The sequence below is a fragment of the Chenopodium album genome, chromosome 15 (assembly GCF_948465745.1).
Source record: "Chenopodium album chromosome 15, dcCheAlbu1.1, whole genome shotgun sequence".
NCBI classification, from domain to species: domain Eukaryota; kingdom Viridiplantae; phylum Streptophyta; class Magnoliopsida; order Caryophyllales; family Amaranthaceae; genus Chenopodium; species Chenopodium album.
In genome coordinates, this window is record NC_137848.1 from 5162982 (window position 1) to 5190219 (window position 27238).

The window sequence follows — 27238 nt, forward strand, 5'->3', positions numbered from 1 at the left end:
GATTTAATGCCGCGTTGTGAAGCAGATAATCTCGTTCTAGTCTGTGAAGCGATGGGGTGTCTGCACATATGCCACCCTCCAGCAGAATTTATAATCCGACAGGAATGTAGCTTTCCTTACATGCTTTGACACTACGGTCATGTGGTCTATTTCTTAACATACACCCCTCAGCATACAGCAACCCCGGCTACCTCACTTGACAGGGCGCTGCCCTAGTGCCCTCCATCCTCAGGTCATATGAAATTCTAGCAACAAAAAGTCCCACAGGTTGGCCTAGTTGGCTCAACATCTCCTTTCACAATTTAAAGACTACAACTTTTGAATTCACTTTATCCCACCTAAGGTTGAAGTGAAAAATCTGTCTAAAAATAAGAACAATAGACGATTTCAAATATTTTGATCAAAGAAATAATTTTCAAAAACCAAAAGGGAGCATGAGAAGCAGAGAAGAACATCTTGAAAAACAACACATAAATTGAAATTCCTCAAAAATTGTGAAAATTATTTGAAGATGTGTTTAACCAAAAATTTGAAGATGAGATGTGTATACCCTAGTTTATTTCCTATTGAAGTCTTCACCTGAAATAATAAGAAAACAGAATAAACACTCCACAGTTTTCAAGCCAACAATGGGTTACAGGCTTGAAATGTTAAGTGTGAATCCATGTCCACAAGAAGGTGCAGAAACATAAGAGAAGCTCGGCCGAAAATGCATGTGCCAGGCATGCTGCAGCCAAGAATTCCAAAATACCGCCAAAAATGAAGTGAAGCTCGGCAAAGTAACCCTACTGGAAACACCATATGTAGGTCGCAGTTCAACATTAATATACATGGAAACCTGGAGAGAAGCAAAAAAAATAAAAATACAATGATTATAAATTATACAAGACATTCTAGTATTTGAGCTCACGCAGACATATAGTAGTCACCTCATAGATGTAATAAAGAACATTGCAAGATTGTTCTATCATTGAGATAATCAGACATCGTCAATAGTTTCAAGGTTTGTTATTTCATGGCAAGAGATGCACGACATGGATATAAAAGTGTATAAAGACCTGAAGTCTTTGCAAGAAAAGTTACAATTGAACAAGATCAGGAATGCAAAAAATTGGCCCAGAAGTACAAAAACTCACTAGGAAAATGCTTTACATTATCAATCAAATCACAACAACAAAATAAAGGGTCTAAAATTCTTCATTAGATATACTTAAGAATAGGGATATCCAGCAGAAGTTCCTTCCTCAACTAAAAGTTACAATGTAAAGAACAAAACTATCTTCTTATAGAATTATATGCTCGAGTTGCTGGACGCAATGACAAGATAAGCTGAAAAATATAGTCTGAAAAGCCTGTAACAGGAAACTATTTCAAACATATAAATGGAAGGAGCCTGACAGCAATAGGATGTAGTAGTTGAGTAGACATACAATTCCATTGCAACTTTTAAGTGATGAATTATAAAAAAAAAATAAATAAATAAATAAATAAATAAATAAAAATAATAAAAAAAAACTCTAATTACCAAACAGGCAATCAACATAGATAAATCAAATAAAAGTTGAACTATCTTCCTGATTGCCTGATTGGTAACTAAAGTAATTTCATAGGAGCCCCAACACTAGAAAAAAGTACTTAGAATATCAACGCTCTAAAGAGAAACCCTGGGTTACTGATTACTAAAAATGTTGGCAATTATACCCACAAAAGCATTGTGAACAGAATCAGGCAATCTGGCAGTGTCTGGTACAGGATAGGCCACATAATTTAAATCAATTAGTCATCAATTAGCATTTACTTTTGCTACTAAATTAGCTTACAGTGCTATAAAGATTATAGTAGGGAGGAAATCATAAACTAAAAATTTACTAAAATACAGGTGAAGTCAGAGCTTTCAAAGTTTTCCAAGAAAATCTAGCCAAAAGAGCTTAGATGCTCCAGCTTTCACTGAGCAAGTAATGGATAAGATACCAAAGTTTGCATCGACAGTCCACGAGGTTGTTTACAAGAAAAGAGTCAAAATCAAATTATTGAGGGAATCTTATAGAGAAAAGTAGGGAGCTCAATTAGTTAAGGGAGGGGCAGAGAAGTTAGTGTTACTGTGTAAAGATTGAATGTCTTTAGTTATATAATTAGCATCAAAATTGAGGATGGTTAACAGTAACACTGCGGAGAGGAAAGCTTTAAAGGTATCATCGTAAAACAAAGCAGGTTGTAATTGTCCAATTAGTCTAATTAACACCAGAATGTTGCTTTTAAAGTAGCAACCCAACTTCCAATTATGAGTACAAATTGGTCACAGATGGACAGGCAAAACTTATCGACAGACTGCTTCTAGAAAATTGGAACCCACAGATGGACTGATTGCTCATTATGAGGACAAATTGGTCACAACAATTCACACTATCAATTATTCTAATCCCATAACAGTGCATACTGAGCACAACACCGTTCCCTCGTGTTCATTAGCTAGATAATAAAAGAAACATTAAAAGGAATAGCGACTATCATGCCCTACAGAGTACAGACTGACGACAATCCTGACTGGCTCAGGGACTCAGAACTTCAGAAGTAGTCCTAATACCTGTCAATCAACACACACAAGACTTATCAAATTTCCTTCGTCACAGTACTTGAGAAAACCTCCAAGAAAAATATAGCGTCACTGAATTGTACAAAACCTAGGAATTGTTAGTGAGTCCTCTATCCCCATCACATCTACCATGATCAGCAAATGTCAATTGCTAATCACCCATTTGGGCAGCATTGAGTTAATGGTCTTGAGGACTCTTGAAAATTTCTGACATCAGAAGAGCCCTATGCCATAGAGAGGCAGTGCAGGGTGATGACTTTTAAGCTACATTAAGGACATGAAAAAGAAAAATGAGTTGCAAGTGATGCCACTTGTGTACAGGTTATACTAGATACACAATCCTCATAGAATTGCAGAGGTTTGTGGACATCATTAGAGAGTACAGCAATTAATTTTGCCTATCATCTGAAAACAGGGAGCTGCCACATAAAATTGCATTTACTAGCAATTGACTTACATCATTGACAATACTTTGGCAATAGAAAATTGGGTTGGTACAAATAAATGCCTATGTTGATAGCCAAAGACTTGTTAAAATTAAATTCTCATAACAGAGTTGTACCAAAGGTATTTGGTTAGTGAAAATTCAACCGGGATTTTCAGATACTACTCACACTAGTTCTTTTTGGAAGTCAAAATAAATGAATCAAGGTCAATTTTGAAACAAAGAGCAGCTAAAAGTGTAACTCTCCCTCCAATCTAAGTCTTGTGCAAAAAAGGTTCTCGCATAAGAAATAACATTCATAGAAGAATGAATCAATGTAAGAGAAATTTAAGGAGTCAAATATCTTAACATGGAAAAATGATAATTAAGAAAGAAATGCCAAGGGAAAAGAGACATTCACACTGGATTATATTCATTACAATAAGATGTATCGAGTACTACGTGTTCCAAGAATCATAACAGCCACATTTATGAACGAAGGAATTCGAACTGTATAGCAGCCGAGCATGAAGAACAACCTGCTTCATTAGTGCAACAGCATATACAGAGTTCCAAGTTAAGGCTCCATGTATAAGTGGCAGCTTTTCACCTTAGGGCAGTGATTTTGTCTTCAGGAGAGTACCTTTTTACATGGGCTTTGGACTTCTTTCAATCACAACACCTACACCTAATACCTCCTTGTATAGTTTTATGGCAGATAGGTAAATTATCCAACTAACCAATAATCTCAGCAATTTTTCTCCTTAAAGACACTAATTTAAGTGGAAAACTTTACTTGGCCACTGAAATAGTCATATTATCTCCAAAATTGCAAAATCAACTGAGGTTACAGCTTTGAAAGCAGGAAGTCTGTTTGCTTCAAATTCCACTTCGATGCCATCAAAGTTTCAAGACAGTCTTTTGTTCCTCTTAGGTGTGTTGACTACTGAGCTAATAACTCAAAGTTAAAAAGGTGAATGATTGGAAAAAAAAAAATTTGCCAACAGCAGGTTTACTACTTTTACTAATTTAGAATATTTGATCAATAGCTCTTATAAAACTAAGTTCGGGAAGGCCCAAATGATAATGTTAGACAAAAACTTAGGGCCTGTTCATATTTACTTAATTTCAGTTCAGTTCAGTTCAGCTCCAATCAGTTCAGTTCAGTTCAGTTCAGTTCCAATCAGTTCAGTTCAGTTCAGTTCAGTTCAGCTCAGCTCTTAATTTCCCTCTCACATAAAATATTCATTTCAGCTTAATTCAATTCAGTTCAGTTCAGTTCAGTTCCAATCAGTTCAGTTCAGTTCAGTTCAGTTCCAATCAGTTCAGTTCAGTTCAGTTCAGCTCCAATCAGTTCAGTTCAGTTCAGTTCAGCTCAGTTCAGTAAATATGAACAGGCCCTTAATCTACATAAATCCTATTACCATCAAAATCTATATGACATGAGATAGAATAAAAACAATATCATGATAAAGGTTTAGGTAGGGTAGCAGCATCCAATAAAATCAAAATTGATACTTCGTATAACAACACATGATAAAGGTTTAGGTAGGGTAGCAGCATCCAATAAAATCAAAATTGATACTTCGTATAACAGCACATGATACCCAAAAGGAGCACTAAAAGGCAAGAATCAGTGTGCAATTGACTTTTTTCACAAATAAACTGGTTATATAACTCAGTTACAGGACACAAGAAAACAATCCTCTATACTATCCCTCGACAAAAAAATGTACCCTAAACATACAGTGTGATTAAATAGCTAGATAGCCAATAGGATAATCAAAGGAGGCTACAACTTTAAAAACAGATAGGAAAATCCAACTTAACCTCATAATCATGTCTGTTTCAAAATCCACTTTGATGCCGTCAAAGTTCCAAGACTGTCTTTTGTTCCACTTAGGTGTGTTGACTATTGAACTAATAAGTCAAAGTTTGAAAGATGGACGATTGTAAAGAAGTCCTGCCTAGCAACATATCAAATGCAGTACCTAACTTAGAGGTTTAGAGCAATAGCTCTCGGTCAGACTGCATCTTAGTCCATATGACACTTATGATCATCAAAACGTGTATGCCAAACAATAACAATATCATGATAAAGTGTAGGGTAGCAGCATCCTTATATCAATCGATAATGTGATATAGACACACAAAAGGAGCATTGGTGTGCAAATATTGGGAAATCGATTCTTTTCACGAGTACGCTGCTGTTAATTGCTCTGTTGCCAGACACGAAATAAGATCCTGAATACTATCCCTTGTCTAAAAATGTATCGTGAGCAGTGACAATAGTTACATCCGACGGCATATCAGCTTAAAGGAATAAACCCATACCAATTAACATCACTCATGCATTACACATAGTGAACCAGCGATCAAGCAGCTAAAAATATTGCTACACTCAAACTATAATCATCCTCGCATTGTAGAATCAATCCCGTATTCATTTCAAACAAGTACACAAACTATTAACAACACTACTACAGCAGAGTTCCGCCTTCAAGCTAACACCACTCCTACCACCTCTGTTATACCATAGTACATCAAAGTCTCATAAAGTTCCAAAATACAACAAAATCACATAGAAATGCTTGCAAATAGCTTAATCCAACTTTCAGAACAGGTTATACATACAATGTCATAGCACAAAGTAGTACAATCACAAGAACAAACAACCACAAACAAAGTAACACAAAATCTTAAATAATTGTTCAAACAACAATGAAGGAGGGAAAACCTGATCAAGTCTTAGTCTTTCGACGAAGACGTTTCCTGAGCTTCTTATACTTATGCTTGTTCATCTTCTTCTTCCTCTTCTTCTTCACACTATCAGCCCACATCATTCCCGGGTCCTCCATTTCGGGTCCGAACCCCAACCAAGGTGGTGAAACCGGGTCCAAAAAATACCCAAATGAAAAACTCGGGTAAATCTGCGATTTGCTGAAATGGGTAACTTCCATTAAACCCTGATTGCTAGGGTTTAACCCATCTCCATGGTCAAACTTGGTTTGACCAAGAAGAAATGATTGATTAAACAACAATGGAGGAGAGAGATTTGTGGGGTTTTGATGGGTAAATGTTGCAATGAATCTGGTGGAAGATGGTCTGCGAATTAGTTCTCGCAAAAGCCGAGCCATGTTTTTCTGGGTAGGAGAAAAATAATGTGGAAAATGCTTAAAAAGATTGAGTTTATTAGGGATTTAGGATAAAAAATTCTGGGAATTTGAGCATACTGAAGTATGAACTTTGATTTGTTTAAATTTTTGGGAGAACAGATTTAGAAGAGAGGAAATTAGGGCAAAAGTTTTGTAGCAAGGGTTTATTGAACTAGGAAAGAGAGTGTGGGAAAAAAAAATAGAAGAAGCACATAATAATTAATAATGCCCTCACGCAGGATCGAACTACGGACCTCAAGTTTACAAGACTGGCGCTCTACCACTGAGCTATAAGGGCTTTCTGTTTACGTGTTTCGCTGAAATATTATTGGCTTAAAGACTTACAAAGTCTGATTCATCAAATTTTGACTTGCTCTTAATATTTCTATTTTGATCTACCTAATTACGTTATTAATACACTCTCAAGTGTTTGATAGTAATCTTCATACAGGAATTTGCCATAAAATGAATCTCTAGTCACACATACTCTAAATGCCAACAGGTTGTAATTATTTTATTTTTTTTTTTTACAGGCACTAAGCAAAAACCTAAGGTCATTGGGGTTCCCTGTTCCTAGCTTGAACTGCTAGGTCGTGGGCATCCTGAATGACTAGTCTAGATACATAGATAATATTACAAAACAAAAGTAAACTTCCCTTAGCAATAATCTCCTTAAGGAGGTGTTGTAGCTGTACTGGTTCCGCTGATGGTGATTTTAGGAACTGGATCGCTAGCTGGCAATCCGTTTCACTTGGATCTCTTGGAGTTGGTTCTCATAGAACCATTCCATCGCCACAAGAATTCCGCTAAGTTCTGCATGAAGCGAGGATTCACATAAGACTAATAGCTCACCTTTCTCAATGATGGTCCCTCCAGCAGCTTCTTTGCAGCTCCATCCAATACCACTTCTAGGAATTCCTACACGTGCTTTTCTCTTCTTCCATGCCCTATCCACATGAATGATAGCTCGAACAAATCCTGCCGATTCCTGCCCCATGTTGATGAAAGGGGGTCTTTACCTTGTTTGTCAGTTGTTGCTTCCTTTCGTTCTGCTGGGTGTGCCACTGCTTCAACATATGTTTTTTCCCACCAACTTATAGTCTCCATTAGTGCAGCCGGATCCAGATCAATATTAAGAAAAATTGACCTTATTCCTATAGTTCCAGATGGCCTAAAGGCCTACAAACAGGGAGTTTATTCTTTCAAACCCCAATTTGTCCTCTCTTATTAAAACATGGATCCATGACTTCACCCATTGGTCTATTGGGATTCCTTTACTCGCTCGAGTATTGAACCCCAATATTAATGCAGCCCACAATCTAGAGGCCCATTCACAATCTCTAAACAACCCCCGGGACTCAACCTCCATCCCATATAACACGCAGACGGGGTCTACTGTCACCCCTCTTTTCCCCAAATTTATCTTATCTGCTAGTGCATTATTACAAAGTTTCCACACAACACAGCTTGATTTTCGAAAGTGAGGGAATTACCCAAAATTTCCTCCAAAAGGTGGAGTGGCTCTCTAATCTGGAGTGTCCTTCACTCTCAAAAATTAGGACATTATACCCTGACTTAACTGAGTAGTTACTCAAGATTGTGCGGCCCTAAAATCGTGTATCCTCCTCCTCATTGGCAGGAACATGCATGCTGAGGGTTGCTCGGGTGTCATTGAACTCAAATAGTTTCCAGATCAGCGGAGCTTTCCAATTTCTCGTGCTTGGGTCTATCAACTGGAGTGCCAGTTGAATGCCTTCTATGTCTGTGTCCAAGACATCACCCCTAGCTGTCGGGGGTCGTCCTTGTATCCATGCATCCTCGAAGCATCTTATCTGACTTCCTTTGCCTAGCTTTCAAATGGTGTGCTTTTTCATTTGTGTTGCCACACGAATGATACCCTTGATGCCTCATGACCAGTGACCCTTTTCCAACCCACTCTCAACAGCCTCCAGCGGCAGGGCGACAATTGCTTGTATTTAGCCCTATATATCATACTAAGCAGGCTAGATGGGTTATCCTGGCATCTCCTAGCGTACTTGTATAAGAGGGCCCTGTTGAACATTCCCATATCCGTATTCCCAATCCACCATTTCCTAGAGGAAGCTCTAAGAGATGTTTGTTTCTCCAATGGATGGATCTATCGTTACCCTTAGATGCCCACAAGAATCTCTTAAACGGAGAATCTAGGGTGTCTGTAATCTTCTTCGGTACTAGGAAAAGTGAGAACACATGAGCGAAAAGGGCTGAGAAGATAACATTTATGAGCACCAATCTACCTACCTACGAGAGTGATTTCGAAGTCCATGAAGAAACTCTGGCGTTCACCTTATCTATCATATCATGAAAGGTTGTAATCATTGTACCATGCATATTTTAATTTGTTTAACGACAAGAATATCAAACTACAACCCCCACTATTCAATGGTCCAAAATTTAAGAGTTAAGTGCTGGATTTGACTCGGGGGGGTAATGGTAAGGATTACCACTTTTGTCTTCCAAACACCTTTGATTGGAAAGATTTGAACCCCAAAAATAATGGGATATGAAATTGAGCTTAAAACATAATGATGCAAAAAGAGTTTGGAAATGTATCATCTCATTTATTATTAACAAAATATGTGTCATCCACTATTAAACAATGCTTGACTTAGGCTTTGTTTAGTTCACCATATGTTTGCTGATCTAATCTAATTTGGTTGTCTGATTTGATCAAAATTTGATCTTATGTGTACGATAATCTATAAGAGTTGGTGTTTTGTTAAATTTGTAATAATTTGTATTTATTAAAAGTGTATTTTTTATTTTTTCTGTCATTATAAAATAAAAGATATTTAGCGATAAAAACCACACATAAAACGATATATTGCATAAGATCTTATTTTTATTGATATGATCTAATCTGATGTGAACTTATTAATTTTTTCTATAAATAAAAATAAGGTTAACCAAACATGGTATTTAGGTTAAAGGTTTAACCTCATAGCTTATTAACCATGAAATCAAATTCAACTAATATTATTTTGGTGGGGATTTCCTTATTCTTTACCCGAGGTATTGATTAAGTAAAGTTCTTCTCTTCCTTTTTTACCTTTTAAAAAGTTTAAGATAACTCGTATTAATAGTGTTTGAACAATAGGAGCAACTCAAATGGTTGTAGATAGGGACTTGATTACAATATTATGTAATCCCTATTTACTAGCTTGACCATTGGAGCTGGAAAATGTAATTAGTTTAGCCAAACAAGCTAATTTACTTGGAAAAAACTTGCCATTTTTTTTAAAAAAGAATAAACTAAATAAAATAAAGAAGTTAATTAAGGAGGTGGGGTTTATTTAAATGCTAAGCTAGCTAGCCATTGTAGCTCAAAGTAGTTAAAATGACAATTAGCTTAAAACTTATGTGACAACTGACAAGTAGCTAATTTGACAATTAGTTTTCCATTGGAGTTAATAGCAACTCCAATGGCAAGCTAATTTGACAATTAGCTTAATATGCCACATAAGCTTTTAAGCTAATTATCATTTTAGCTACTTTTTGCTCCAATGGCTAGCTATTAGCTTTATAGTAGTTGTTGGATAGAAAATACATGGAAAGACCTTAATTTATGCAATGAGCATTTTTATTTTAATTTGGCAAGTTTAATTCCCAAGCAAATTAGCTTGACTAGCCAAGCTAATTGAGTTTTCTAGCTCCAATGGTCAAGTTAGTAGTTAGACAATTAATGAAATTGCATGCAAGTCCCTAACTACAACCATTGGAGTTGCTCTGAGGCTCTAAAATTCTAAATTGCTTATTTAGGCCCTGTTCTTTTAAGCTTCTAGGCAAAGCAGAGCAGATTTCAGCAGAGTATAGTAGAGCAGATTTCAGCAGAGTAGAGTAGATTGAAGCAGAGCAGATTTCATTATTAGTTTTATTATTATTATTATTACTACTACTACTACTACTACTACTACTACTACTACTACTAATAATAATAATAATAATAATAATAATAATAATAGTAATAATAATAATATAATATTATTATTATAGTATTACTACTACTACTACTACTATTATTAATATTATCGCATTATTATTATAAACATTCAATATTATTATTAAATATTAATTATTATAATAACAATTATTATAAAATATTATTTAATTATTATTATTATTATTAAAAATCAATAATTAGTATTATCTCTAAATATTAGTTATTATCTTTAAATATTAATTTTTATTATAAAAAATCAATTATTATTATTATTAATAATAATAAGTATTATTATTACTATTATTATCATTATTATTATTATTATTAAATATTCATTATTATAATTAATATTATAATTATTAAATATTAATTACTATTATTAATATTATAATTATTAAATATTAATTTTTTGTTATTATTATTGTGAAATATTTATTATTATTATTATTCAATATTAATTATTATTATTATTCAATATTAATTATTATAATAATTATTAAATATTAATTATATATTATTATTAAATATTAATTTTTAATAATAATATTATTATTAAATATTAAATTTTATTATTATTAAATATTAAATTTTATTATTATTATTATTAAATATTAAATTTTATTATTATTAAATATTAAATTTTATTATTATTATTAAATATTAATTTTTAATATTATTATTAATATTAAACATTAATTATTTATTGTTATTATTAAATATTAATTATTATTATAATAATTCAATATTAAGTATTATTTTTAAGTAGAGCAGATCAAAGCAGAGCAGATCAGCTCTAAAGAATGGGGCCTTACTTGTTTGTTCTCATTAATGTTAATTGCCTCAATTTTTAAACTCTTAAAAAATAATGTCCGGACATTTATACCTATAATTTTTGCTTCTTTTCTTTCATTAATGCTATCAACAACTAGAGGTGAGCAAAAACTGAGGGTACCTTGTTTTGGAACCGAAATCAGTTTCACCAATTCTAATTCCGGGTCCAAAATTAAGGACCCAGTTGGTACTGGTTTCAATTCTGGGTCCACAATTTTTGGACGTATTGTATAGATGAGATAAAATATTGTAGAGCCGAGGCAATAACTAAAGTTTGAGTGTTGTGACATAATGAGTAAGGCAAAATAAAATAAAAATCATCGCACATAACTAACTATATTTTTGGTGTTTAGAGAGCTACAAGGGTGGGGGTGAGAATTGATCACAAAATCCTTTAAAACCGGAAGAGAAACTCTCACCACTTGAGCTATCCCTTGTTCTCCGGACATAACTAAGGCCCTGTTTTCATCAGATTATTTTTAGCTCAACTCAGTGTAATTCAGCTCATTTCATTCAATGGGAACAGACCCTAACTACGATGTTCCCATAGTTTACGTTGACTCCCCTAGGCCCCTTAAAAAAAAATTGCTCGTTCACTTTGAAGATTGGGCCGTGATCTTGAAAGAAGGCCCATAATTTTCCATCGTCCTCCAACCCTTATTTTCAACCTTCTTATAAAACCCCAAATCAATCTTCCTCTTCCCAAATCGTCTTCACCTATTCGAAGAAACCCTAATTCATCGTCTTCAACCTCCCTCATTTTTTGTTTCTCATCATTTTCAGCCAACACTTCCCTGCATTTTATTTTGTAATTTATCAATTTTCTGCAAATTTGCTTCACGAGGCGTTGCGTTAATCGGCTTTTTTCGATTCCGATGAACGTGTCAAGGGGAGCATATATTAATAATCTTGCAATTTCAACTTCGATTTGATTTTTTTCAAATCTTTTGCAACTGCGATTTAATTTTTGATTCGTAGTTTGCATTTTGAAGTTCGAATTTGTGACATTTAATTTTCTAATTAAAATTGAATTTATTGTTGCTTCATATGGTGAACTCTCTCCCTGTAAATGAGAAGTGTTCTAGTTTCCGAAGCATAAATTGATTAAAATTGCCAGTCTTAAACAGCTCGATGAATGGATTAAACTATTAATCTCTTTACTTTCATCGCGTTACCTGTCTACTGGTACATTTTTGATACTTTCAATTTTAACGCATTTGATTGCGATTGAATTGAAGTTCATGTTTTTGGGTGCAACTTAGTTGTTTATTTTAATACTAATGTTTAAAATAAGTTTTGTTGAATCTATAATCTTGTGAATATTCTTGAAAGTTTAGTTTTGGATTTGGGGTTGTATTGTGGTTTGTTACATGAAAACTTTTTAATGATGTTATAAGATGTTGGATTTGATGCTATGTTGAATTACAGAGAGAAATAGGAATGTAATTAGGGACGGAGGGAGTATAAAAAAGTTAAGGGTTCCACATTATTGTTCATTACACTGGTGTGGCTGTTGGAAATGTTAATTCTGTTGTGGTTCAGGGCGATACACAGACTTGATATAATGGTTTAGGAAGACTGGACTTTTGGACCTGAATTTTGGACTCTTGAAAAACTTGAATGTATAATTTATGTAGAAGATTAAAGTTGGTTAAACAAATTACTACAGTACATCGATAACTCGGAATTTATTGAGACATTAATACATTCTTACCTTCTTTCAACTCTCTGTATTAGTACTAAATTTACAACAAATGATCAGTTATAATGGACATATGGTTAGGTTTATTTTATTCTTGTGCTATGCTTCTTATTGTGGAAGACCTATAATGTGAGATTTCTTAGTCAGTACAGCAGCGATACATGATAAATTTCTCCATGGCACGGCCACATTCTGCACAAACAACCTTATCTGGAACGCTCCCAGTTGTGCCTGGTAGAATGAGACGATTGCAGTGGTGTGGTGTTTGGTTTCTTTGCAAATAATCGGTTATTGCTTGCACAAAGCCTTTCACTGGGACATCGTCTTTCCATTCGTCAAATTTATCCAAGCACATCATGATGGTCTCACCCTTGGCTTTGGTCATCTCTGTTGCCCCCCAGCTGATCAAAGCCCACCCTTGATCACCTGCATCGAAGCTCATCATTGTTACTATCTCTTGCATAATGGGGTCATCCTGCACCGTCTTTCCTTGTTGCACCTTGGAGTGCCACATGCTCTCTAGCCGCACCCAGAAGTACCACACTAGAGTTACTTCAGGCAGTACATGGCTCAAGCCCTGAGCAGTAATCTCCTTATTGATCTTACTGATTTTTTCCTTGAGGTTGCTTTTACCAACATATAACATCTCGAGTGGAATTTGAGCAGCTTGTGCAGTATTATGTAGTTTGGCGGTAAATTTCTGTATCCACTCCAGGTCTTCTCCTCCGTACAAACATATAAATTTCTGGTCTTGCATCTGTTACAAAGTACACTCATGAGCTGAATAAAAAAAACAAGACTTCATGCTCTTACAACATTAGCTTTGCTTTTGGTGTCCATTAAACTAACAGCTGTCTTTTCAATCTTTAGTGTTTGCATGACATTCGCTACACTTTTATATTACATTTTTATCTGTTTGATAAATTATAAATTATGCATTTGTACATGCATAACAGATGCTGGTCAATCATGTCATATATCTGTAAATTGATGCTTTGCTTGTACACTATAGAACTATAATATGTGCATTATTATAAACTGTGGGAATATATATGGACATAATTAATTCCTAAATTAATTATGGCTAATTTAAGAAGGATTAATTTAAGAGGAGAGAAAATGATGGCATGCAGAATGGTAGGATGAAAGCAAATGTTTCGTTGTTTTCTGTAGTAATAGAATCTATTTAGAGCATGTAAGACCTTATAAATTGTTTAGGTTGTAATGCAGTTATTAAGTAATTCATTCATTGTAATTCACATCAAAAGTTTAGAAAAGTTTATTTTCTTACAATTATTATTTTCTTCATAGTGGTTATTTGTCTATCCCAAAATATTATTTATCTTTGTGAGGTATCGGTTTCATATTATCTAGTAGAAGTCACATTTCCGCTGCAAAAGCTCTAACAATTGGTATCAGAGCTGCCGTCAAAATCTTAAGTGGTACAATTTTTGATTTTGAAATTAATTATAATGGCATCTACTAGTGGAACGGTTAAAGTTGGAAAATATGAAATTGAAAAATTCAATGGTAAAAATGATTTTTCCTATTGGAGGATGCAAATGAAAAATTTGCTTGTATCACAAAAGTTGCATAAGGCATTGGCGGGAAAAGAACAAAAACCCGGGGACATGAAGGATGAGGATTGGGAAGAATTAGATCTTGAAGCACGAGCGGCTATAATCTTATGCCTTGAGAGGGACGTTGCGTTCTTGGTAAATGAAGAAGCAACGGCTGCTGGCGTGTGGACAAAGTTAGAGACTAATTTCATGACAAAAACTCTAACAAATAGGATCTACTTAAAATCCAAATTGTATACATGCAAGTTGGAAGAAGGCACCTCAATACGGGAGTATATTAATAAATTTGATAGGATTATATCAGACTTGAAGGATATTGATGTGAAGGTAGATGAGGAAGACCAAGCACTCATGTTATTGCTTTCATTACCGAAATCCTATGAAAATCTAGTTCAAACATTGATGCTTGTGGGGGATACTCTAACCATGGATGAGACTAGAACATCGCTTTTGGCGGATGACCTTCGAAAGGTTGCTACAAGCGGAATGATGTCTAGTAATGGAAGAGAACACAACGAACAAGCTCAGGGATTGTTTGCAAACAGAGGAAGGACTAATGAAAGAGGGCGAGGCAAGGGAGGAAAGTTTAGATCAAAATCTAGACCTCTTGCGGAAAGGCCATGTTTCAAATGTGGTGAGCTTGGTCATTTTAAAGCTAATTGCCCAAATAAGAAGGTAATATTCAAGAAGAACAACAACGACAACTCCAAAGGAAAACAACATGAAAAACAAGAAGCTAGTTTTGTCTCAAATGACGAGGATGATTATTGTTACTCAGTTTCAGAACAATGCAATGAGATATCCGGTAAATGGATGCTTGATTCAGGTGCATCACACCATATGTGCCCAAACAGGAAGTGGTTTACAACTTACCAGAGTTTGGATGGTGGTACTGTTTTGATGGGAAACGATCATGCTTGTAAGACTATTGGGTTAGGTACTATACGAGTCAAGATGCATGATGGAACAATAATAACCTTGAAGGATGTGATACATATCCCAGATTTGCGGAAGAACCTTATTTCTCTTGGGTTATTAGAGAAAAATGGTTGCAAAATAGTCTTGGAGAATGGAGTTTTAAAAGTTGTTCGTGGTTCCTTGGTAGTGATGAAGGGAATTCGTCACGGTAATCTCTATCCTCTTTTGGGGACAACTGTAACAGGTGATTTAGCCGTTGGAATTAGTGGAAGTAAAGACCAAACAGAATGCACGAGGATATGGCATATGCGCCTTGGGCATATGTCGGAAAAGGGTCTATCATTGCTTAGTGGACAAGGTTTGTTGAAAAACATGAAGAAGCCACAAATGGAATTTTGTGAGCATTGTGTGTATGGAAAAGCACACAGGGTGAAGTTCTCTACAAGCAAGCACAAGAGCAGAGGATTGTTAGACTATGTGCATACGGATATTTGGGGTCCGGCTAAAGTTGCTTCCAAAGGTGGTTCCAAGTATTTTGTTACATTTTTTGATGATCATTCTAGATATTCTTGGATTTATTTTCTTAAGCATAAGAATGAGGTATTCAACATTTTCAAGCGATGGAGAGCAATGGTTGAGAACAGAACAGGTCGAAAGCTAAAAACTGTACAGTCTGATAATGGTACCGAATACACAGAAGGAGCTTTCAAGGAGTTTTGTGATCAGGAAGGCATTGTGAGACACTGGACGGTCAGAGACACACCACAACAGAACGGAGTCGCGGAAAGATTGAATCGTACACTACTTGAGAAGGCAAGGTGTATGCGCTCTAATTCTGGATTAGGCAAAGAATGGTGGGCGGAGTCGGTTGCTACAGCTTGTTATATAGTAAATCGATCCCCACATTCTTATTTAGATGGTGACACGCCTTATAGGGTGTGGTCAGGGGAAAATGCAGATTACACGAGACTTAGAGTCTTTGGGTGCACGGCTTATTATCATGTTAAGAATAATAAGCTTGATGAAAGAGCCAAGAAAACAATCTTTTTGGGGTATCCAAAAGGGGTTCAAGGCTATCGTCTTTGGAGTGTAGAAGATTCTAAATTTGTAATTAGCAGGGATGTGAACTTTGATGAAAGATCTATGGTAGCTTTATCGAAAGCTATGGTGTCTAATGATGATGATGTCGGTATGAATACAAATACTCAAGTGGTGGAGATAGAATCTAGAAACCAACAAGATTCTAGTCATGTTCAGGTGGAGCATCCTGGTGTTTCTCAAGATGACGAGGAGGATGATCTGGATCATGAGGAGATTCAGCAGGAAAATGCACATGTACTACAACAGCAGCAACAGGATTCTTTGGCATCCACTAAGCCAAAGAGAAATTATAAATTAGTTCAGAAGTTTGGGTCAGACGAACCTCTGAGACATTACGGGCAGGTAAACTTGGTAGAATATGCACTCTCAGTGGAGGATGATGAGCCGGTCACCTTCAAACAAGCTGTCAAAGACAAGGATAACGATAGTTGGTTGGTTGCTATGGAAGAAGAGATGCAATATCTTCATAAAAACAAGACATGGGAAGTAGTCCCATTGCCTGTGGGAAAGACTGCTATAGGTTGTAAGTGGGTGTATAAAAGAAAAGAGGATCCTTCCAAGTTAGATAGAATAAGGTATTAGGCTAGGTTAGTGGCCAAGGGATTTGCACAGAAAGAAGGTGTTGATTACAATGAGATATTTTCTCCAGTGGTAAAGCATACTTCTATTCGGGTGCTACTGAGTCTTGTAGCTCATGGAGATCTTGAGCTGGAACAACTCGATGTGAAGACAACCTTCTTACACGGTGACTTGGATGAGGAAATTTATATGTATCAACCTGAGGGATTTAAGGTTGAGGGTAAAGAGAATCAGGTATGTCGCTTGAGGAAATCACTTTATGGATTAAAGCAATCTCCTCGACAATGGTACAAGCGATTCGATTCTTTTATGTTAAAACAAGGATTTTCTAGAAGTATTTACGATTGTTGTGTATACATTCGCAAACTTAATGGAGGTGATTATATTTATCTCCTATTGTATGTAGACGACATGCTTATTGCTTCAAAAAGCAAGGTGGAGATAGATAGGTTAAAAACTCAACTCGGTGAAGAGTTCGAGACTAAAGACTTGGGCGCTGCAAATAAAATACTGGGTATGGAGATTAGAAGAGAGAGATCAAGCCGGAAATTGTTCTTGAGCCAAAAAGGCTACATTGAGCGGGTTATAGAAAGGTTTGGAATGAAAGGTGCTAAGTCAGTGGTGACTCCATTGGCTCTACATTTTAGGCTCTCTGGTAAACAATCTCCTACTACAGCGGAAGATAAGGCATACATGGATAATGTACCTTATGCTAGTGCAGTTGGTAGTTTGATGTACGCCATGGTGTGTACACGTCCAGATATTTCACAAGCAGTCAGTGTTGTTAGTAGGTTCATGGCGAACCCAGGTAAAGCACATTGGGAAGCAGTGAAATGGATATTACAGTATTTAAAAGGTACCATTGACACAGGTTTATGCTTTGGTGGAGATACATGTCAAATAAGTGGCTTTGTTGACTCAGATTATGCTGGTGATCTAGATAGAAGACGATCTACTACTGGTTATGTGTTTAAAATACATGGTGCTCCAGTTAGTTGGCGATCAATGTTACAAGCTACGGTGGCTCTATCTACGACAGAAGCCGAGTATATGGCTATGGCAGAAAGAGTTAAGGAAGCATTGTGGTTGCGGGGACTTCTAGATGATTTGGGGTTAAAGCTAGATAATGTGAATCTAAATTGTGACAGCCAAAGTGCTATTCACTTGGCCAAGAACCAGGTTCATCATGCTCGTACCAAACATATAGATGTCAGGTATCATTTTGTACGGGATATCATAGAGGAAGGTAGTATTTCTCTTATGAAGGTGCATACAAATGAGAACCCTGCAGACATGTTAACCAAAGTTGTGTCAGGAAGCAAGTTCCAATACTGTTTGGAATTGCTTAACATTGTCCCATGTTAGACATTACATGGAGAAATAAATGGAACTACGATTGGTTTGATCCCAGTTAAGGGTACGTAGGCAGTCATCGTAAAAATGGTGCAACCGGATACATATTACGCAATTTGTTCGTCCAAAATTTGAATGTTTTTCAAATTATGAACGAGGTGGAGAATTGTGGGAATATATGTGGACATAATTAATTCCTAAATTAATTATGGCTAATTTAAGAAGGATTAATTTAAGAGGAGAGAAAATGATGGCATGCAGAATGGTAGGATGAAAGCAAATGTTTCGTTGTTTTCTTTAGTAATAGAATCTATTTAGAGCATGTAAGACCTTATAAATTGTTTAGGTTGTAATGCAGTTATTAAGTAATTCATTCATTGTAATTCACATCAAAAGTTTAGAAAAGTTTATTTTCTTACAATTATTATTTTCTTCATAGTGGTTATTTGTCTATCCCAAAATATTATTTATCTTTGTGAGGTATCGGTTTCATATTATCTAGTAGAAGTCACATTTCCGCTGCAAAAGCTCTAACATAAACAATGATAAAGCAAGGATTTAAGAAAAGGAAGCATAGGACTGTCATACCCATTGGAAGATCATTGGTTCAATGGCGTCTGCCAACAAATCGAGCCTCCATTTCTCTTCTGCCCAAAGAGCTTCTTCCCTTGTTCTGGTGAAAGGAAATGCCAGACTGCCCCAAATCCACATCATGTATAGAGCATTGGGGTTAGTGACTCGACCTTGTGGATCAAGGACGACAAGCATGGGCTTCTTGCTGAAGTGCCACACCTCCTTTATATACCTAAGAACTGCAGGGTCAATCATTGAAGGGTGATAAACAGTGTACCAAGGCATCATTGATTGTAGAAGTCCAAACTGTTCTTGTTTTTTATCGTCCCAAGGGGAAGATCTGTCGACCACCGGGAGCCACACTACTTCATATTGACTCTCCACCCTTGCTGGGTGTTGCCTTGATTCTTGGTACATTTGATCAAGAATTGAAAGCTCTTCACGAGAAAAATCCAGGTCTGTAATTAGTAGTAGAACATTTCTTCTCCTCAATACATCTATGCTTACCTGTATGAGAATGTGTTGAGGTCAATGCTAAGCTATTTTATTTGCAGTTATAAAGTGCTCAACTCTTAACCTTAATCATAAACTTCTCCATCTTTTGTGTAAAATAAAATTTAGCTAGGGCAACAACAGACAGGAGCAGAGGAGTAAACAGTAAACAAACCCTTTTATTTCCTGAACAATCCCAAAGGGGCAGTTGATCGTCCTTGTAATAAATCAGAAGCCTGAGAATTTTCATGTTGTCAAGATGGGGTGTCTCAAATGTGCGAATAAGCAGCTGGTATGCTTCTATATGTTTCTTTTCATCTGCATTACACAAGAAAAATTTAATTAGTCTTGCAAGAATACATGCATAATATGTACATAGAGTATACATTATCATGTGCATTGTGATTATTTCAATCCTTATTTCTCAACAATTGCTGAAAGGTAATATCTGTTACAGATTGTATGTAGCTTTAGCTTACCAATGTGTTGGTAGCAGAGATCTAGCTGCTTTCGTAGATGTTCATATATGCTGCTGACCTTATGAGCTAAGCTTGACAGCTCCCAAGCCTCTGTTGTTGATGATATATACCTGATTGTATCCAAGCATTATTTTAGCATATTAACTGCTTGTGAAGTTTCAAGATGAAAATCTAAAATAGATAAAACAAAAACTGTGAAGTATGAATTCAGGTAACAAAATGTTGTTTATCTGCTGACTTGTTTATCGATCACTTCTTGAATAGTTTATCTGCATGTTAGTTCTCTTCATAGATTTTTCAATGATGTCTTATAAGCATCATAGCTAATATTATGAACTAAGATGTCTTGTATTAGTGATAATATGGTAGGTTTACTCAAATTATTCATCCTATAAGAGAGCATAAATTAGCATGTTCCTTACAGTAAAAGCTTAAGAAATGTTCAAATCATGATCGAGTTGTTGTTACAGATTGGACTCATAAAAGAAAGGGGAGGATCACATACTCGTTACTCATGCTTATTAGACCCGCAATTTGTGATGCACAGGCCAGTATACTCCTGATGATCCAGTAAGCAGCTGTTGGGATCAAAGCATCAGCACTTTCATATACCGGTGTATCTGCAGTTATGTACTGTGGTGGGAGCTCCTTGAATTCGACGATACATTTGGTAACGTTTACCATGGCTCTGATTAAATTGCCAATTGCTTCAAACTTGGGTTTGAGGCTATCTGGGTGCTCCATTATCTCGGGAAGTTGCTTAAGGATTGCAACAGATTTTGCCAATGAGTTTACAGTGTAGAGCTGGGCAATTAACCAGAAATCACCATAATACGTTGCAAAGGCTGCAAGAGCAAGGACCACTTTTGCATCCCAAGAGTAGTTTGAGACCATGTTGAATATTGACAGAGTTGTTGTATGTGCATCTCCACTTCCAGAACACTTGCAAATTATCTGTAATAAGAATTTCACTCCATATCAGGTTAATCCTTATTGGTTGATGTCTTATTCTAGTTTGTTTTTATAATAGCAGACCCACCGGTTGATGTCATTGCAAATATCTTCTTCTGATACTAAAACTTAATCGAAATGACAATATGGATCCTCTATGTTTTTACATAAAGGTATAGTTTTAATACATTGCTATATGCTGCTCTTTTCGTTATCTGCATAATATATGAGATTTTCTTGTTTCTAGTTAAACAGCTTCTGAGATTTTAACTAACCTCGTTAGAGATTTTGTTTATGGTGAATGCCAATAGTTCTATCAGCTCTCCATAACCAGCTTGGAATGCCTTGTCATCTAGAGCATCCATGTGTGCTTGATCTCCCTGTTACATGTTCAATTGTAGACAATTCTATAATCATAGCAGCCAACTTTATGTGTATCACAGATAATATTATATATGGAGTTGCATAGTATGGAATTTTGTACCTGAGTAGAGCCAGGGACGGTGGGTGCAGCACGGTAAAAGATGTCCTCAATGATGTGAAGTAGAGGTTTCACATCAATGTCACGGCCATCAGGGGCATGTGTGGCTCGAAGTTGGTTCAACATTGTTGTGTCATCAGAAGCCGAGAACAAATGTCTATCACCCCTGAATCGATGTTTCCTGCCAGGTGCAGTAGAACTTGCCATTGTTTTGGTTTATATGTGGATTTTAATAAATGAGCTGCTGATTTTATATTTCTCCTTCTATACCTTTTATAGTTTCATTCGATGGTTAGTTTTTGGAATAAAGGTCAAATGAACCTACTACCTTGCTTGTAACAGGGTCAAAAGTTTTGATCAACTGGCAAGGTTAAGAATTTTAGGATAAGAACTTGACTGGCTTTGTAAGTTGTCCTTGCTTTAAATATAGATAGTCTAAAGATTCTTATGCTGGGAAACTCGAATGGTTTTGGTACTATTACTGCCTGAGATCGATTCGTCTTCTTGAATTCTCATTTTTCCTCTTTGTATGTAATTGGTATTTTGATGGCTAAACTGTCTGAGAAATCTGGGATTCTTTATTCTGAAATCTTAACTGATCACAACTGTCACATAATTTTATTGTATTATATTTTGCCTAAATGAATGACTTCTTATAGGTTTTTCAGCATATTTCTTGTAACATGAACCTAGAATCTCCAAAAGCAGCAACTCTTTCCTCTTAGGAGATGCATTATCGGAAAACATGCTTTTGATCATAATAAGTACACAATTATAGTGCGTTACTTTTGTTATGAGCATGCTATATGTAGTTAGGTTATAGAAAAAGCTGAGAAGATAACTGAAAAGAGAATTCCTTATGTCGAGGATCAATCTCTAAAGCTAGTGTATTATGCTTCTAATTGTGATATAATATGTACACCTAAAAGTACACTTTGCATATTAATATTTTACTGCTTCTTTTGTCAAATTGCAGTACAACATGCCTATCCTGTTCCATAACCACTGGCTTGCCCAATGTTAGTGCTGAATATTCAGAGGTACCTAATTTATTGAGGCTAACTCATTTTTTATATGGTGGTGATTTATCTCCATTTTAGAAGTAAATTTGGTAGAATACATGTAACATAGGTGAACTGCAGTGAAGATTTTCCCATCGTAGCATATTTCACCCAACATGTCCATCTGTTTTTGGAAGGAACACCAAAAATGTTTCTAGTTATGCTGAAAATTACTTAAAGTAGTCCTTGACATCAGAGCGGACTAAAAATTCGCTCCCTGAAAATCATCTACCCTGCCTCAGCTGCTACAAGGATCTCAATGCTTTCTGAAACCTCATGCTTTCTTGCCCTGGCTTTTTGATGTTTATTATGCTGTAGCTTTTTACTGATAAAAAAATAGCCCTAGGATCATTCAACAATATCTTTGCTAGTATTTATAAAGTCCGTGTTCCATGTTACTTTAATCCGAGGATGAACTGATATACAAGTACGAGTAATATTTAGTGAGAGTCCTAATAAAAAGATCTATGTATGTGATGAAAGATATCAATGTTTTTCATTTATTGCTGGTCTAAATCATTGTCTTAAAATATGAATCTTATTACATGATCTGTAACGTCCATAGTTCTATTAGAAAAGTGCATCATTAAGCATGCCTGTTATTTTGTTTCATGCACCAATTAACTACTGATGGCATGATCACCACTTTATCAGAAGAAAGGCGGATGAAGAATGCATCAGCTGTACAGCTGAAGCAGGAAAAACCTGGACTTGGCTAGGTATTTTTAGCTATTACCTAAGCACAATTAGAAATTTTACTGCACATGGGCTTTGTTGCTGTCCTTTGAAACAGCTTGTAGCTATTCTACCTTCATCGAATTTGCGGGGATGATTCTTAGTTAGCTAGCTACGTTTTAAATAGCAATAAACATTTGACAAGACATTGAACTGAATCAACCTTAAGCAATATGGAGTTGAGTTTTTATTAGCTATATCTTCCTAAACACGGAGTTTCATTATTGTTACTTCCACAACAGTTAGAAAGTCGATTATTCTTATTTGGAAAACCTACACTACATCATAGGCAATAAGCTTCTCCATTGGACGCTTGCACTTCTTACAAATGACAGTTTCTTCCATTAGCTCTTTATTATATCTTATCATTTTTGAGTGGGAGCATGGCTCAGTTGGGGGTGGTTCCTGAGAAAGTCTAATTGCATCTACCAAACCAATTTCTGGCAGATACTTTTTCCATGTCAAGTACTTACTCAAGAACTGATTCCATTCGTTACCATGAAGCTTTACAATATCTGCTGAAGAACCCCTACCAAAGATCACCCAATCTTCATCGTTATCATCTTTACAGGTATCTAGCAATGCTTCTACCTCTCTTAGAATATTATCAGTGTCAGTGGTGGTCTGTTGGTGCCTGAGTTTTGATCGTCTGATACTTTCAAGGCGCTTCCAAAACAAAGATAACTTGGACACAGTAAGAGTGTGACTTAGCTTCTCTTTTTCTATGGAAGAGACTATGTTGCTTACTAGAACACTTTGATTTGTCTTACCAACATAAATCACCTCAAGTTGTCCAGCTAAGCTTTGGATATCTTTAATTTCTGCACTAAACTGTCTTACCCACTCAAGCTTACTGCTTCCGTAAATGCAAATTGTTCTTCCTTTTTCTACCTGACATTATTATGAGATCACAGTCAGTGTTCAAGTTTACAGCAATTATATCAGAACAGAGTTCAACATTTCAGAGCAAAGATCATACCCACATGGTGAACAAAGGGTCAATACCGTTAAGTAAGAGCCTCAGGTTCCATTTCTCTGTGCTCCACAGTTCCTTTTCTCTTGAGGCTGAAAAGGGGTATGCTATGGCACCCCAAATCCATACCATGTCAGCAGCATCGATGTTAGTTATCATACCTGTAGGGTCCAAGGCAACCATAATGGGCCTTTCTTCGAATTTCCATTCCTTTTTTGCATAGTAGATTGTTGTTGAGCTGAGTAACCATGGTTGTCGAATTGAGTACCACGGCAAGGAGTTTGATATAAGATTGAATATGGTGACTTCATTGTTGCTCCAATTCTCAGAAGTTGATATGGGGATCCACAGGATATCAAAGCTTCTATCTTGCTTGTCATGGAGAGGATGATCATATGTCTGCTGAACCAGTAAAAACAATTCATGTACAGGCAGGAGTTCTGGTTTTGAAATCAGCAGAACAACCACCTTGTTCTTTAGTGAGGTGATTCCAACCTGTCACAAGAAGGTAAAAACCTGTTGAAATCTCCTTGGAAAATAATTGATATTTCATTGACTCTGATCAAGTTGCAGTAAGTACAAGAATGGAGGACAAGTTATCCTCTTAACAGCAAAAACAGATTATATAGTAGTTAGTCTTTCGTTAAAAGTTAATTAAGTTATCCTCAGATTATCATGAAAATTTTGAAGTAGTTCTCCAAACCTTTTCTTGTGAATAAACATAAATTAGGATTAGTAATCTTTTAATTCTTTTCATTCATAAGAAATTATTACTCTGTATGATGTTTGTGATATCTGCTGAATACTCTTAATCTCAATTTGGATTAGTATGCATGATAGGTTTCATTATTAAGCTCAATCTAATGTGGTCATATATTCTTGGTTTACTTAGGCTACATAGAATATAGATCACCAAGTCTAAGTAACAAAAGAATGTATTTTTCTTTGCTGAAATTTTGGGAATAGTAATAGAAAGTCAGGAAACCTTTGCTTGCATAGATGATTGCTTTAGCGGCAAGTCATTCCTCAGTCCAAATAACATCCAAAGGATTTCTTGGTTGTCAATGTCCGGCTCCTGTAATGCATTCATGAGCTTCCTGTGCATCTTCTGCTCTGCATTTTGAGCCAGATAATGAACCAATTGTCGTTAAGATAAGAGTACTACCTCGGTCTGGATCTAGTTGTCACACTACAAGTTTAAATTTTTTACTAAATATATTTTAGAGACTATTTAATACTCGTATTTAACTATTTACTAATTTACATACCTGTCTGTTGCTGGCAGGCATCTAGCTGTGTTCTAAGCTGAGAGCCAATGCCGTTAATCTTGCTTCTTAAACTTGCAATCTCCCATACAGCACTTGATATTGAATATGGATCCCTGAAGTCAAAAATCGTGTTTAACAGTCAGTTTTCTTTTTCAGAAGTTTGGCATAGAATATTTTTTTCTGCATATTCTTATTGCAAAACTTGAAAATATAAGCACTGGTAGAAATAAATATGAACTGCATAACTGAAAGGAAAGAGGGTGCACTTGATCATCTTTGATGGCTCTCAAATTTGTGACGATAGAAATGCTGACAATAATGCTCCTGATGATCCAATAAGCAGCAACATACATTAACGATTTTGTAGTAGTTACAGTATCATCCTGCAGTTCTACATAGGTTATTGGTAGACCTTCAAACTGTGAAACACGCCTAATGACTTCTACCATTGTTTTAACTAATGAGGTCAATGCTTTAAAGATTGGCTCAAAAATGTTGCTGTCTGGAAAATGCTTAAGTAATGCAATCGACGCAGCTAACAGGTTCTTGTTCTGTGACTGCATTATGATCCAGAATTCACCAAAGACTGTTGCTAAAGCTGAAAGAGCTAGAAGCAGTTTTGCATCCCATCTATATTTCCCAAGTAAGTCAAACACACTTAATGTTCTTTCGTGCACATTTTCATCTCCATAGCACTTGCAGAGTATCTGTCATTTTGTATATTCACCACATCAATCACCAAATAACAAGATTCCCTTCGTCCCAAATTGAACTTCACACTAGGGATTGGCTCAAAGATTATGAATAGTTCTTTTTGCAACACCCCTAAATGGAAATTGCAGAGTTCATTTTGGGACGTAGGAAGTAAAGTTCATTCCTTCTATGGGGTTGAAGGTGAGGGGATGTTAGTTTGAAGAGGAAAACCTCGCTTGATATCTTATATATCGAGTCTTCTAGTAGATCTTGTGATTCTTCTACTGCGGTGCTTAGATCAAGGGGATCCTGCTGCTGAACAAACACCTACCATGACACCAGGCTTAGTTAGCTGCTATACTTGTATTAATGCATCATTTTTTTTTTTTTAGCCTTTTTCTCCCTTTCTGTATGTCGTTTAGGTGATGGAACTAATTTTTATGCTTATTCAATTTAACATGTTTGTTGTTACATCATTGGCACAAATGTGTGGCAGCAAAACACTTAAACTAATTTAGTGGACACCTAAATAATTTGGCAAGCAGGTGTTATTTATACTACAACAACAACAACAACAACAAAGCCTTAATCTCAAAATAAGCAGGTGCTATAATAGAGCTAAAATTTACTTGTGATGCAGTAGCGCGATGCATGATTGTTTCAATAACTCGAAGCAACATCTCTGAATCAAGTTCGCGTCCATCTGGATCATGCATGATAAGGATCTTCTTAATGAGGACGTCTTGCTCTGAAGAGGACGAGGACTCTATGTGAAAACTTTCACCGTAGAGGTAGCTCAAGGCCATCGATCAGTGACGACGACCTATGTACCAAGTTTATTAAGTGACATGTAGGTATGGTATCTATGCTCTGCTTCTTTTAATTAAAATTGGGTTGCTGTTTAAGAAAACAAAGGGATAGCTAAAATAAGATAGATAGTTTTTCATAGTATAAGATTTCATCCTACAAGGGGTAAGGTATATTGCTAGTGGCATTATCACAGTATTTGTATAACAGTATTACAGTAGGAAACTTTTGCTTTATTATATTTATTTGTCACTTTAAAAAGTGTATTTGTGCAAGTTCTGTTTTAGTATCTAGAATTATGTCTTCCAAATCTTAACAGTAATTAGTGACTCTAATCATATAAAGCGAAGTTAAGGATTAATCCTATCTTTTGTTAATAATAATATAAAAGCGTTTAGGTTTTGATTATTTGATCATACAGCAAGAAAGAATTAAAAGGTTTTAATTTAACATTGGTTTTAACTTTATAACTGACTCGACTATAATAAATCCGGCCTATCCAACCTTGAA

General features: G+C 35.8%; 2 protein-coding genes, 1 long non-coding RNA gene and 2 other non-coding genes across 5 annotated transcripts; 1 reads left to right on the top strand and 4 right to left on the bottom strand.

The window, feature by feature from the left end:
• Nucleotides 1–456: 456 nt before the first annotated feature.
• On the bottom strand, nucleotides 457–6333 carry LOC145581687 (uncharacterized). Its single transcript, XR_014099662.1, has 2 exons — nucleotides 5755–6333; nucleotides 457–838 (listed from the first exon to the last, which is right to left on the bottom strand). It is a non-coding gene; the product is annotated as an uncharacterized LOC145581687 (long non-coding RNA).
• Nucleotides 6334–6398: 65 nt separating this feature from the next.
• TRNAT-UGU (transfer RNA threonine (anticodon UGU)) lies at nucleotides 6399–6470 on the bottom strand. The gene has a single exon. It is a non-coding gene; the product is annotated as a tRNA-Thr (tRNA).
• Nucleotides 6471–12019: 5549 nt separating this feature from the next.
• On the top strand, nucleotides 12020–12175 carry LOC145583674 (small nucleolar RNA snoR137). The gene has a single exon (XR_014100276.1). It is a non-coding gene; the product is annotated as a small nucleolar RNA snoR137 (small nucleolar RNA).
• A 249-nt stretch (nucleotides 12176–12424) lies between these two features.
• On the bottom strand, nucleotides 12425–21424 carry LOC145581688 (protein SIEVE ELEMENT OCCLUSION B-like). Its single transcript, XM_081638718.1, has 7 exons — nucleotides 21195–21424; nucleotides 20986–21090; nucleotides 20265–20713; nucleotides 19760–19869; nucleotides 19456–19598; nucleotides 18804–19295; nucleotides 12425–13441 (listed from the first exon to the last, which is right to left on the bottom strand). The coding sequence occupies exons 1-7, from the start codon at nucleotides 21396–21398 to the stop codon at nucleotides 12824–12826; spliced, it is 2121 nt and encodes a 706-aa protein (XP_081494844.1). The 5' UTR covers nucleotides 21399–21424; the 3' UTR covers nucleotides 12425–12823.
• A 1661-nt stretch (nucleotides 21425–23085) lies between these two features.
• On the bottom strand, nucleotides 23086–26885 carry LOC145581689 (protein SIEVE ELEMENT OCCLUSION C-like). Its single transcript, XM_081638719.1, has 7 exons — nucleotides 26551–26885; nucleotides 26153–26248; nucleotides 25475–25935; nucleotides 25229–25341; nucleotides 24946–25073; nucleotides 23967–24455; nucleotides 23086–23878 (listed from the first exon to the last, which is right to left on the bottom strand). Exons 1-7 carry the CDS (start codon nucleotides 26725–26727, stop codon nucleotides 23261–23263), a joined length of 2082 nt encoding a protein of 693 aa, XP_081494845.1. The 5' UTR covers nucleotides 26728–26885; the 3' UTR covers nucleotides 23086–23260.
• Between the last annotated feature and the right edge of the window lie 353 nt (nucleotides 26886–27238).